Below are 14,305 nucleotides of genomic sequence, written 5' to 3'. Positions count from 1 at the left end.
AGGCAAGGTCATGCCACTGCTTGCACTGCTTGCGACAGAGCAAGACCCTGTCTCGGGGAAAAAAAAGAAAAAAAAAAAAGTTGCGTTTTAAAGAAAGTGACAGGAGGAAAATAGTCCTATTAACCCAGATGTTAACCTTTCCGTTACTCTTCCTTCCTGAAATTACAGGTGGTCTTCAGATATATCCCTTTAGCCTGAAGGACTTACTTTAGCATGTTTTAGAGCAAATCTGGTGGCACAAGGAATTCTCTTAGATATCCTTCATGTGATCATATCTTTACTGGAAAAAGAATCATGAATTGAGAGTTCTTTGTCTCAGCACCTTACTCCTGTCCTAAAACTGTCTTCTGGTCTCCATGGATTCTGATGAGAAATCTGCAGTTACTCAAATTGGTATTCATTTATATGTACTGTATCATTTTTCTCTGGCTGCTTTTAAGATTTTTTTCTTTATCTTTGGTTTCAGAAGTTCAATTGTGCCTACACTTGGTTCCCTGAGCTTATTGATTGTGTAAATTTATGTTTGGAAAGTTTTCAGCTATCATTTTGTTAGTTTTTTTCTTCACTAGTCTCTCCCCTCTTTTTCCACCATTCCAGTTGACAATAAAGTTAGACATCTTGATGTTATTCCACAGATCCCTGTGGCTCTTTTCCTTTTTTTGTTAGTCTTTTTTGTTTCCTCTTTCCTTCCAATTGGAGATTTCTATTCATTTGTCTTGAAGTTCACTAATACTTAATTGTGTCATCTATGTTCTGCTATTGAGCCTATCCAGTGAATTTTGTATCTCACTCAGATAGTATATTTTTCAGTCCTATTATTTTTGTTTGGTTCTTATTTGTAGTTTTTCTGCTGAGGATTTGTCTCTTTCCATTCATCTTAAGTGTGTTTACCTTTACTTTTGAAGTCTTTTTCTAATAATTACAATATCAGGAACATGTTGAGGTTGGCATCTGATTGTCCTTTTCTCTCAAAAATTGATAATGTTTTTCTGGTTGTTTACATGTGAAATTTAAGTTTTGACTGTATACTGGACGTTCTAAATGTTGTGTAGGCCCTATATCCTGATAGTCTGTAGAATGCTGATTTTGTTTCTGCCATTGTTTTAGCAGACAGTCATCCCAGTTTTGTTCAGACTGTTCTGTCTTGGTTGTTGTGGGTGGGGTGGATCTAATCTCAGTTTCAATTTTCAAAGCCCTTTGTATGCTGCTTTGGGTCTGTCCTTAGCATGTGCAACTTGGAGGTAAGCCCTGCACTTGCATGGATTTATATAGGGAATTAGGGATCCCTTTCTCTAACTTGCTCTTTTCATGGATCAATCTCCAGCTTGCAGTGGCCTCTTTCCCAGGTCTTCTAGTCAGAAAGTGAGGGTTTCTCAATGTTAGCGTAAGCTTGTACTACCTTTACAATCTCAGCCTCCTAATTGGGACCCACCCTCAGGGCAGAACTGTGGGAGAAAAGAAAATAATACAGGGATTCTCTTGGTATTTTTGGCCACTTGAACCTCATTCCTGGTTCTTCCTGCTGGAAAGATAGGAGTTTTAAGCTGCTGGCTCTGCCACTGCTGCTAACTCCATGACTGAAGGTTCCAGTTTTGACTTCCTTCCATGATCTGCCTGCTTATTTTACTTCTTATTCTTCAGGTAGTTGCTTATTCAGTGTTGTCCAGAGTTTCTAGTTGTAATCAGTGGAGTTGATTATCCATCTTGAACATACTGAATCTTTGCCTAAATTGACAGACTAATAAATGTTAACTAATTTCTTTATTCAATTGAACATAAAGATTTTGCTGAATAAGGGCATAAAAATAACATGACTTTTTAAAAATATATTTCATTAACTACCTTTTCATTATTGGTTTTCTTTTTATGAAGTCAAAATCAATTATAGCTAGAATGCAAGGTACTTGCTGAGTGTATTGTAAAACAGATTTAAAAACAATAGTTTTTTTAACAAAGAAAGAATAATCCTTCTTTGATATAGTACTTTTCTGCATTTTTTTTTATCTTGAAGATATTGAGCAATTGCAGTTGCTGTTTTAACTGTACTTTCAAAGCCAATCTTTTCACTATATTTCTTTTTAGGGCAAAAGAGTTGGTAGTGGTGCACAAAAAACAAGAAGTAAGTATTTTGTGATCTTTAAGTGTATTTGGTTTGCATTTGAAAAATCATAAAAGATCTTCTAAAATCATATAAACCACCCTCTAAATGATTTATTCAAGGCTTTCTTGGTCTTTATAGAACATAGATCGTTGGTGAAGTTTGGTGAAGCCTGTGGACCACATTTTCAGAATGATGTTTTTTTAAAACGTTTCTTTTAAAAATCATTAGTCTACCAAGAAAATGAATTACATTAAAATGTAGTTACCAAAATAGTTTTTAATTATGAAATAGTGATAACTTGCTTTTTATTACACAGAACAGATTCTAGCAGTGAATCTAATTGCTACTGTCATTTTGAATTGATAAGCGTCAACAATGCTTTGAGATATCTGCTCAAGCAATTCATAACTGATGAAAATATGTGCTGTTTCTATTAGCATCAAAGTCGCAGGTACTGCGAATACTGTGATTTGTTACATTTATAATTGAAGGAAATGCTAAATTTCAGTTTGAGGTTAGTGAAGACAATAGTGTAGTTTTTCTCCTGTTCTAATTTATGACCTTCCTGAATCCTGTTAATTTGAGGGTTCCATTTAGTTTAAGAATCTCAGAATATAGGAGAGAGCCTCTGTTATTTTTGGAAATGAGGTGATAATGGAAGTACCTCATCTGAGGCTTAAAACTTTAAAGTGGATACATAGTTTTTCGTTTGGAGGGTTTTGTTTTGCCACAGTAGTTTTATTAAAAAAAAAAAAAAGAATCTTGGATTTCCAAGTATCTAATATGTTTTCTATGTTCTCAAGCAGGAAGACTCAAAAAGCCTTTTGTAAAGGTGGAAGATATGAGCCAGTAAGTATCTAAGTCCAATCTGTATGATTTAAGTGCAGTACTAAAGGAGAAAATCACCTAACTAATTAGGCTAGCTCGATTAGTACTGTTAGGTTCCTTTGTGTTTGATTTATATTATACTAATGTGCATGCGGCACGAGTTAATGAAAGCAGCATTAATTCATTTGTGCTCAAGGACTAAATTTAGTTTCAGTATGTTGTAGATATTCCTGAAATAGCTGGTTTAGAAAAATCATGACACCATTTTTTTAGTATTTAAATTATTCTCTGGCTAAATGCAGTACCAAATGATTTAGAACTACTGAAAGATTATGCCTTCATTTGTGAAAAAGAAATTATTAGATGCTATTTAGAAACAGAAAATCTAAGTATAACATCTAACATGGTTGATTTCCAAAACTCTGAAGTATTGTAGGATAGTCTTTTTGTTGTTGTTGTTGTTGTTTGTTTTGATTTTTTGAGATGGAGTCTTGCTCTGTCACCCAGGCTAGAGTGCAGTGGCACGATCTTGGCTCCCTGCAACGTCCACCCCACCCCCAGTTCAAGCAATTCTCCTGCCTCAGCCTCCCAAGTAGCTGGGATTATGGGTCCACGCCACCATGCCCAGCTGGTTTTTGTATTTTTAGTAGAGATGGGGTTTCACCATCTTGGCCAGGCTAGTCTCTAACTCTTGACCTCAAGTGATCCGCCTGCCTCAGCCTCCCAAAGTGCTGGGATTAAAGGCGTGAGCCACTGCGCCCAGCCATGTGGGATAATCTTAATGAAGACCACAGATATAAATAGGCCTGCCATGAGAGAATTAGATTACTTTCTTTTTTCTTTCCACTTACTCATTTAGACATCTGTGGTTAATTCTCTTGGGTACTCAACACTGAGGTGACAAAAGTGTATTGAAAACTTTTTATGAAATGTGTTGCTGTGAAGAAAAAAGTGCAATTCAAAAGGAGGCCTAGAAAAGACACTAGTATACGAAAGGATATCCCATGTTCATGAATTGGAAGACATAATATTGTTAAGATGTTAATACCACCCAAAGTGATCTACAGATTCAGTGCAATCCCTATCAAAATTCCAATGATGTTTTTTGCAGAAATAGTAAAAATGTATCCTAGAATTCATACGGAATTGTAACAGATGCAGGATACCCAAGACAATCATTAAAAATAACAACAAAGGCCGGGCACGGTGGCTCACTCCTGTAATCCTAGCACTTTGGGAGGCCGAGGCAGGCAGATCACGAGGTCAGGAGATAGAGACCATCCTGGCTAATACGGTGAAACCCCGTCTCTACTAAAAATACAAAAAATTAGCCGGGTCTGGTGGCGGGCACCTGTAGTCCCAGCTACTCAGGAGGCTGAGGCAGGAGAATGGCATGAACCCGGGAGGCAGAGCTTGAAGTGAGCAGAGATCACGCCACTACACTTCAGCCTGGGGGACAGAGCAAGACTCCGTCTGAAAAAAAAAAAAAAGAACAACAAAGTAAAAGGTCTCACACTTTCTGATTTCAAAACTTACTGTAGTGCTACAGAAATCAGAATAATTTGGCATTGGAATAAAGACATATAAACCAATGGAATAGAATAGAGAGCCTAGAAATAAACCATCACACATATGGCCAAATGATTTTCAACAAGGGTATGAAGATAATTTAATGGAGAAAGGACAGTCTTTTTAACAGTGTTGAGAAAACTAGATATACACATGCAAAAGAATGGCATTAAGACTCCTACCTCACATCATGTTCAAAAATTAACTCAAAGTGGACCAAAGACCTAAAATGGTAAAACTCTCGGAGAGAACACAGGGGAAAAGTTTCATGACATTGGATTTGCAGTGCTTTCCTGGACATGACACCAAAAACACAGATTACAAAAGATAAAATAATTAAATTGGACCATATCAAAAATATAAATTTCTGTGCCTAAAGGAATATAACAGTAAAAAGGCAACCAAAAGGATGGAAGAAGATACTGCAAGTCATGTATCTATTTCTTTTTTTCAGCTTTCTCAGGTTGAACAAGTCATATATCTAATAAGTGTTAATATCCAGAATATATAAAGAATTACAAGTCAACAACAAAACAACCCAATTTTAAAAATGGGCAAAGCACTGAAAAGACATTTTTCCAGAGGTGATACACAAATAGCCAATAAGCATATGCAAAGGTGCTCAACATTACTAATAATTAGGGAATTGCAAATCTAAACCACAGTGAGATACCACTTTACATTATTTAGGATGGCTACTTATTAAGCAGCCAAAAAGTGAAAGTAATCCAAGTCCATCAGCAAATTAATGGATAAACAATATGCAGGATGTGTGTACACACACTCAATGGAATATTATTCAGCCTTTAAAAGGAATGAAATTCTGACACATGCAACGTGGATAAACCTTTAAGACATTATGCTAAGTGAAATAAGACGAAAAATACTGCATGATTCCACTCATGAAGCACCTACGTTAGTCAAACTGATAACAAGAAGTAGAATGGTGGTTGTCAGGGGATATGGAGAAAGGATATTTGAGAAGTTACTGTTTGATGGGTATAGAGTTTCAGTTTTTGCAAGATGAAAATACGTCATCTTACAAAAGATGGACGGTAGCAGTGATGGTACCACAGCGTTGTGAATACTTAATGCGACTGAATTGTACACTTAAAATGGTTAAGGTAATAAATTTTATGTGTATTTTACAACAATTGTAAAAATATTTAAATGTTAAAAATGTTAGGCCTGAAATTGATTTTGATTTTTTGAAGGGAAGCCTAAATAATTTCTGTTATTTCAGATTCCAGCTTAATTATATGATTTTGAAATACAAAACTTTAAACCTTTTTTCTTCAATCATAAAGAAGCTCATGTATTTGTCTTTTTATTCTTTTAGAATTTATAGGCCATTTTATCTTCAGCTGACCAATATGCCTTTTATAAATTATTCTATTCAGAAGCCCTGCAGTCCATTTGATGTAGACAAGCCATCTAGTATGCAAAAGCAAACTCAGGTTAAACTAAGGTTGGTTTGAATCTTTACTTTTAGAAGGAATATTCAGAATTTCATCTCAATTTTTCTTTGTAAAGATTTGAAATAGTTTGCTTTTATGCCATAATGGTTATTTGTGTTTGTAATTGCTATTCTGATTACTTTTGTAAGTCTGAATCTGTTTAGATGGAGGTGGGGAGGGTCTTAAAATATTTGTAAATAATGAAAATGTGTAGTTTATCTTGAATGATCTGAAATATTCTCCATAATATTCATTAAATCTTTAGTTTGCTTCTTAATATAGTATAAAGACATATGATTAAAAGTACTTGCTGATACAAGTCTCTGCAAATTATGCAGATTGTGTGTGATAGTTTAGGACAATAAATTTTAAAAGTTATTCCTTAGGTTCAGCAGTTAATTCTTTACCATGTATGTCTGTCATCAGAATCCAAACAGATGGTGATAAGTATGGTGGAACCTCAATTCAACTCCAGTTGAAAGAGAAGAAGAAAAAAGGATATTGTGAATGTTGCTTGCAGAAATATGAAGATCTAGAAACTGTAAATGTGATTTTATATTTTGGGGGCTTGTTTCGAAAACTGTAATACTTGTGTTTTAAATTTGAGCTTGTTATTCTGATGGAGATATTTTACATTTTAAGAACTCAAGGGAGGAAATGAGTACTGAAAATGAATTTTTATTCAGCAAATAACTGAGCGTCTACTACATACTGATCACTACTCTGGGCAAACAGCATTGAACAAAACAGACTTAATTTTTACCGTTGTGAAGATTATATTCTGTAGGGTAGGGGTAGGGTAGGGGTGGAGATAGGTAACCACAGGATAAAAGAATAATAAAAATGTATAGAGAGAATATTAGATCAGTGCTATGAAAAAATAGAACATAGGAATGGGGATGTTGCTATTTAGCCTAGAAAAGGAACACATAACTGATAAGGTGACATTTGAGTAGAGACCTGAGAGAAATGAAGTAATGAGACCTGGATATTGAGATAAGCAAGTGCAAAGGTCCCAATTTAAAATGATTGATGGGACCAAGGAAGAGATACTGGTAGTCCAGACTAAGTGGTAGTAGAAGTGCTGAAACATGGTCAGATTGTGGATTTGTTTTAAAGGTGGGACCAAGAGGATTTGCCAATGGATTGGATGTTGCAAGTGAGGGAAAATGGTAGTCAAGGGTTACTATAGTATTTTGAACCTTAGCAATTAAAAAGTGGGCTTATTATTTATACAGGGAAGAGAAGAGTTGAAAGAAGTAAAGACTATTGAGGTAGCAGAAAGAAATGGAAGAGTTGCAAAGGGTATATTGGATGAAAATTGGGGAACTATTATAGTTTGTAAACTGATGAAAAGAGCAAGAGCTATGGATTCAGGCTGCCCTGTTTGAATCCTGGCTCCCTGGCTGTGTGACCTTGGACAGTGTTTGGCACATAGTAAGTGCTTATTGTTAGCTGTTATTTGAATAATTTTTTACATAATAGATAGGTTTGTTTTGGTGTTTGATTTGGTTTTGGTAGAAGACGGTGGGAAGGTTAAGGGGAAAGAATAATACTGGAACATATCTGTCTTCAGACTCTGAATTGAAGTTTGTTTTATAAACCAAAATATATTAGTGTTTTGTGTCAGTTTTTTGTTTTTATGTAATAAACGAGAAAACTATGGTTAGTCTAAAATTGCTTTTAATCAGAAGCTAAAGTATCTCAGAAATATTTCCCCTTCCTGAAAATCATTTTGAAAATTAAAATTACAGATTGGTCCTGAAGTTTTACTTTGCTGGTGTAGCAACAAAATAATTTGCAATGGATGCTTAATTTGGTGCTCAGAAAGTGTCGAGGCTAAAAAATGAAAAAATTGTTCAATGGTTGCCAACAGAGAAGAAAATTAGTGAAAGCAGATGTTGAGATTAGAGGTTGGGATTGAAATTTAAGGTCATGTTTTTACAGTTTTCATTTATATGTTTCTTAGTTGCTAAGAGTAAAGAAATTTTTTTTTTGAATGTTAGGTTTCATAATGATTCAATTCCACTTGTATCAAGGTATTAATTAACAAATATTTTTGAGTGCTGGGGAAAAAGCAACAGATAAGGCGGACATCCCTACCCTTATGCACCTTATGGTCTGGCAGAGTAGATAGATACAAAATATGTATTTGCAAGTGTGATGAGTTTCACAAAAGTAAAGTATGAAGTGCAATGGGAATAAATAATGAGGTTATTTAACCTAGAATGAGGGTCTCAAAAGGCCAAACTGAACACAAGTGACTTTTTAAATTAAGACTTATAAGGATGAGTAAGAAGAACTTAATGGAAATTAGAGGGGAACTAAATAAAAGTTGGAAATTTTTCCTTCCCAGAACATTAATAGACTGAATCTGAGCTTACAAGATTTGATGTTTCCTTTTAAATTTTAATAATTCTTATTTTTATTGCTGGGCATATATATTTTGTATATGGTAAAGTTTGCAAGTAAGGAAGGAATACATGTATATTCCAGGATGCTAGTTTTTGGAAATGTAATAAAAGCATCAAAATGTAAAATTGCATGAAACTAGGGAAATAGAAATTAGGTTCTTTAATGGTCATCTAGAGGAAGCTTCTAAGTACAATTCCCTCCCTGATCAGCTGACAGACAAATAATAAAGTTAGGCTGGAGATTCCACCTATTCACAAGGAACTTTGTTTCCTGTGAATTTTATCTCACTTTGCTGTGAACTTGTTTACTTTTGGTTTTGACCACTCGTTTTGTTTTGTTTTTTGTTTTTATTTGAGATGGAGTCTCGCTCTGTCACCCAGGCTGGAGTACAGTGGTGCAATCTCAGCTCACTGTAACCTCCATCTCCCGAGTTCCAGAGATTCTACTGCCTCAGGCTCTCTGGTAGTTGGGACTACAGGCATGCACCACCATGCCTGGCTAATTGTTGTACTTTTAGTAGAGACAGGATTTCACCATGTTGGCCAGGAGGTCTCGAACTCCTGACCTCAGGTGATCCGCCCTCCTTGGCTCCCCAAAGTGCTAGGACTACAGGCGTGAGCCACTGCGCCTGGTGGTTTTGACTACTCTTAAGAATGAGAATAACTTCTGTATACTTTGTTATGAGCACTGGGTAATTGAGATCATTTGTTTTATTCATTCTCAAATGTGTTCTTCAATTATGAATCTTGGCTTTTTTAGTACTTCACAGCATTTAATGTGCTTCATGTGTTTAATCTACTTTCTGGATTCTTTTATGTTAACTTATATTTCATTCATTTATTATTCTATAAGCTCTGCCTTATTTAGTGATAATTGCATAAAGACAAAGTAATAGAGGGAAATGTGTTTTCCAAAATGTTACTGTTGTCTCTCTCTCTCTGTATCTTTTTTTTTTTTTTTTTTTGAGACGGAGTCTTGCTCTGTTGCCCAGGCTTGAGTACAGTGGTGCCATCTCCGCTCACTGCAGCTTCCACCTCCTGGGTTCAAGTGATTCTTCTGCCTCAGCCTCCCAAGTATCTGGGACTACAGGCACATGCCACCACGCCCAGCCGATTTTTTGTATTTTTAGTAGAGACAGGGTTTCACCATGTTGGCCAAGCTGGTCTCAAACTCCTGACCTCAGGTGATCTGCCCACCTCGGCCTCCCAGAGTGCTGGGATTACAGGCATGAGCCACTGCGCCCGATCTGTGTCTTCGTTTTCTGACATAGCTCATTCTTTTCAGTTCCATTGTAACTACAAATTAGTACTTGTCTTTTCTCACTGAAGACTAAAAACCAAAGTAGTTTTACTGGCTTCTCAAAAGTGACTTTTATTTTATTTAATTTAAACATCTTTTGAAGTCTAGTAAAGGGTATTATCTTTGGAGTAGTTATTGGAAACCTAATTTTAGGGGCATGAGAATGTTAGAAAACCTTAAAAAGGCATCTCTTGGTTTTAAAATACGATTTTTTGATACATGTTTTTAATTTTGTTTTAGCACCTTCTAAGTGAGCAACACAGAAACTTTGCACAGAGTAACCAGTATCAAGTTGTTGATGATATTGTATCTAAGTTAGTTTTTGACTTTGTGGAATATGAAAAGGACACACCTAAAAAGAAAAGGTAATTAGTTTTATCAACCTAAGTTTTAAATTCTACTAGAAGGCCAGGGGTGGTGGCTCATGCCTATAATCCCAGCACTTTGGGAGGCTGAGGCAGGTGGATCACCTGAGGTCAGAAGTTCGAGACCAGCCTAGCCAACATGGCGAAACCCCATCTCTACTAAAAAAATTAAAAAGTAGCCGGGTGTGGTGGTGCGCGCCTGTAATCCCAGCTACTCGGGAGGCTGAGGCAGAAGAATCACTTGAAACCCAGGAGGCAGAGGTTGCGGTGAGCCAAGATTGCACCACTGCACTCCAGCCTGGGTGACAGTGAGACTCCATCTCAAAAATAAATAAATAAATTATACTAGAATATTAAACTATTAAACTAAAAATAAACACAGTTTGCCTGTTCTTAGAAGGAATATGTATTTTCAGGATGTAAATATGGTTAAAAACCAGTAACTTCTTCCCTTCCCTTCTTCCCTACTATCAAAGATCCTTACCTTAGACTACTTTTAGTTCCATTCTTTTTAAATTTTCTTTTTATCTAGAACTTTTCCTTTTTTAAATTTTTTGTTTTACTTTGAGACAGTCTCACCCTGTCACCCAAGCCGGAGTGCAATTGCATAATCTTGGCTCACTGCAACCTCTGTCTCCCAGGTACAAAAGATTCTCATGCCTCAGCCTCCTGAGTAGTTGGGATTAAAGGCGTGTGCCACTACACCCCACTAATTAGTCTCATTCTTGACACTGTAGTTTAGAAGGAGTTGGCTGACTTTTCCTGTAAAGAGCCAGATAGTTGATATTTTAGGTTTTGTGAGCCGTAAGATCTCCGTTGCAACTAATTAGCTTTTTTTGTACAATGGATATGACTGTATTTTGATACAATTTTATTTGGAAAAATAGACTGATGGCTAGATTTTGCCCACAGGCTATATAGTGTATCAGCTCCTGTTGTAGAACCATAAAGTTTACCATTTACTCAGACTAAAACATTTTATTGAACTTTTAGGTAATATTAAGGAGTTTTAAGAAACCTTCCTCCACTTGCCCCTTAGGTCTTTATATTTTCACTAAATATCTTTGCCTAAACCTTATGATGGGTATATTTACTAAAGGTACTGACAGAACTTTTAAGTGTGAATACAGTACTGCTCAATGTACACCAACTGCACATAGACAAATATTGTCCTGATTAGATTATTCCTATAAACTTAAAGAGAAATGTTTTCATATGGATATACCCTAGAGGTGGTGATAACTCATTAAGTTAGTCTTTATTCTTAGACTAATCTTACTTAAGACATAAAGAAGATTAGAAATGTGATACCAAGATACAGCTTCTGAAAATTAACCAGAAAGTTTTTTTAGTTCAGGTAGAACAGTTCTTAAATCCCATCTTTCTGTGACATTCAGAATGGTTTCATGACTGACTTAATATGGATTTGAAGAGAAGGCATATTTCCAACTATTAAAACTGTGTGGGCTACTGTGGCCGGGTGGGGTGTCTCACACCTGTAGTCCCAGCACTTCGAGAGGCCGAGGCGGGCAAATCACTTGAGGCCAGGAGTTCCAGACCAGCCTAGCCAACGTGGTGAAAGCCCATCTCCACTGAAAAAAAAAAAAATTAGGTGGTGGCACATGCCTGTAGTCCCAACTACTTAGGAGGCTGAGGCACAAGAATCACTTAAACACGAGAAGCAAGGTTGCAGTGAGCTGAGATCAGGCCGCTGCACTCCAGCCTGGTTGACAGAGAAACTCTGTCTCAAAAAAAACAAAAACAAAAACAAAAAAACTATGTGGGCTACTCTAAGAACTTACAATTCCCTAAAAACTCAGTCTGCAGCAAAATTCTGAGCTAGTACTGGTTGTTCCTTAATTGTCACTTCTGTGGGCAAGTCTCCTAAACATCTTGGACTTAAAAGCCATGTTAGACTAGTTTTGTTTTTTTCGTATTTTTTTTTTTTTTTACATTTTTTTATTGCCCATTTGTTCAAAGAGAATTGTTTGTAAGTAAATGTATGAACAAGATAAATAAAAAAGAACATTCTGGTTGAAGGGGCAGGAAAAATTATTTCTCACAGTTAATCTGTGACATGTGGAACACAAAATGTAATTGGTGAGCTATTAACTTTTTCTCTAATTGTATATTATTTAGGTTTGTCTAATACAAACTGGCATTTCAGAGATATCAAGATGCTCCATGAAGAAAATAATTTTAGGTCAAATATGTTTGAAGCTTAAAAGTTACAACTTTGTCACCTTTGAAAGTATAAAGATACTAAGTTTCTAGCTCACTTTGATATTAAATATTCTTAAATGTAAATTTAAAATATATGTTTTTGCCATAGATTTCTCAGTAAATACTTATTCTCCACATTGCTAAGTAAAATGAAGAGTAAAATGTGCATTAATGTAAATCAAAGCACAGAAGTTATGAAATTGTTCAGAATAATGAAAGCAAAATTAGGGGCAGACTCAAATCCCTTTACTATCATCTTTCTTTCATTTACATGATTAAAGTAATTTTAAATGTCAAAATTCAGGATATTGGTTATCTCTGGGAGGGAGGCAAGGAATGTGGAGGAGAAGAGAGGTACACTAGGGTTTTCAGCTATATCTGAAAAGTTGTATTACTTTAAAAACAGCTCAAGTAAATTTGGCAAAATGTTAAGATGTTTGTATTTTTGTAAAATTTCCTAAGTTAAATAGGTTTCTTAAAGATTATATAATGTTTTTACTAATTTAATTTCCAACTACTCAAGAATTTGTTTTGATAGCAATTATTTTAATATTTTTCTTTTATTTTTCCTACAAAGAATAAAATACAGTGTTGGATCCCTTTCTCCTGTTTCTGCAAGTGTCCTGAAAAAGACTGAACAAAAGGAAAAAGTGGAATTGCAACATATTTCTCAGAAAGATTGCCGGGAAGATGATATAACAGTGAAGGAGCAGAATTTCCTGTATAAAGAGACCCAGGAAACTGAAAAAAAGCTCCTGTTTATTTCAGAGCCCATCCCCCACCCATCAAATGAATTGAGAGGGCTTAATGAGAAAATGAGTAATAAATGTTCCATGTTAAGTACAGCTGAAGATGACATAAGACAGAATTTTACACAGCTACCTCTACATAAAAACAAACAGGAATGCATTCTTGACATTTCCGAACACACATTAAGTGAAAATGACGTAGAAGAACTAAGGGTAGATCACTATAAATGTAACATACAGGCATCTGTACATGTTTCTGATTTCAGTACAGATAATAGTGGATCTCAACCAAAACAGAAGTCAGATACTGTGCTTTTTCCAGCAAAGGATCTCAAGGAAAAGGACCTTCATTCAATATTTACTCATAATTCTGGTCTGATAACAATAAACAGTTCACAAGAGCACCTAACTGTTCAGGCAAAGGCTCCATCCCATACTCCTCCTGAGGAACCCAATGAATGTGACATCAAGAATATGGATAGTTTTCCTTCTGGTAAAATACATCGAAAAGTGAAAATATTAGGACGAAATAGAAAAGAAAATCTGGAACCAAATGCTGAATTTGATAAAAGAACTGAATTTATTACACAAGAAGAAAACAGAATTTGTAGTTCACCGGTACAGTCTTTACTAGACTTGTTTCAGACTAGTGAAGAGAAATCAGAATTTTTGGGTTTCACAAGCTACACAGAAAAGAGTGGTATATGCAATGTTTTAGATATTTGGGAAGAGGAAAATTCAGATAATCTGTTAACAGCATTTTTCTCGTCCCCTTCAACTTCTACATTTACTGGCTTTTAGAATTTAAAAAATGCATACTTTTCAGAAGTGATAAGGATCATATTCTTGAAATTTTTATAAATATGTATGGAAATTCTTAGGATTTTTTTTACCAGCTTTGTTTACGGACCCAAATGTAAATATTAAAAATAAATATTTGCAATTTTCTACAGAATTGAATACCTGTTATAGAAAAATTACAGAATAAACTTGTGACTGGTCTTATTTTACATTATATATATGTTCATAATTGTTTCCTGAGAATTACAATGAATAATAATTTGCTTTGTCACTGAAAACCACCAGTGAAGTGCAATTTGGGGAATATAAAACTTAGCATTATATATTTGGATATTCTAGTTGTATTGTAAGTTTTAAAAGATTATCAGGATAACATGACCTTGCCTTGAAAAACCTAAATTTCATACAGAAAGGAAAAATGCATTTCTGTGTTTGAATTCTGGAAATCATCAGAAATATTGACACTTGAGGGTCACTGGTGGACCATGCTAGTATTTT

At 35.3% G+C, this 14,305-nt stretch overlaps 1 protein-coding gene across 6 annotated transcripts in view; it reads left to right on the top strand.

Moving 5' to 3' along the window:
- Nucleotides 1-14,007, top strand: part of DBF4 (DBF4-CDC7 kinase regulatory subunit) — a 31,546-nt gene extending 17,539 nt beyond the window's left edge. For 3 of the 6 annotated variants that reach the window (XM_009243051.4, XM_054559560.2, XM_054559561.2), the window contains 6 exons: nt 2,083-2,119; nt 2,908-2,950; nt 5,838-5,966; nt 6,382-6,496; nt 9,910-10,034; nt 12,835-14,007. In XM_009243051.4, coding sequence (XP_009241326.3) covers nt 2,083-2,119; nt 2,908-2,950; nt 5,838-5,966; nt 6,382-6,496; nt 9,910-10,034; nt 12,835-13,807 — 1,422 coding nt within the window. In that variant the 3' untranslated portion in view covers nt 13,808-14,007. Of the gene's footprint in view, nt 1-2,082; nt 2,120-2,904; nt 2,951-5,837; nt 5,967-6,381; nt 6,497-9,909; nt 10,035-12,834 lie in introns of those variants that run through there. The other 3 variants (XM_002818273.5, XM_054559559.2, XM_024249922.3) reach the window with 2 other exon arrangements.
- The last annotated feature ends 298 nt before the right edge of the window (nt 14,008-14,305 follow it).

Source organism: Pongo abelii, chromosome 6, assembly GCF_028885655.2.
Source record: "Pongo abelii isolate AG06213 chromosome 6, NHGRI_mPonAbe1-v2.0_pri, whole genome shotgun sequence".
Taxonomy (NCBI): Eukaryota; Metazoa; Chordata; class Mammalia; order Primates; family Hominidae; genus Pongo; species Pongo abelii.
This window is presented reverse-complemented; position numbering and strand designations above follow the sequence as displayed.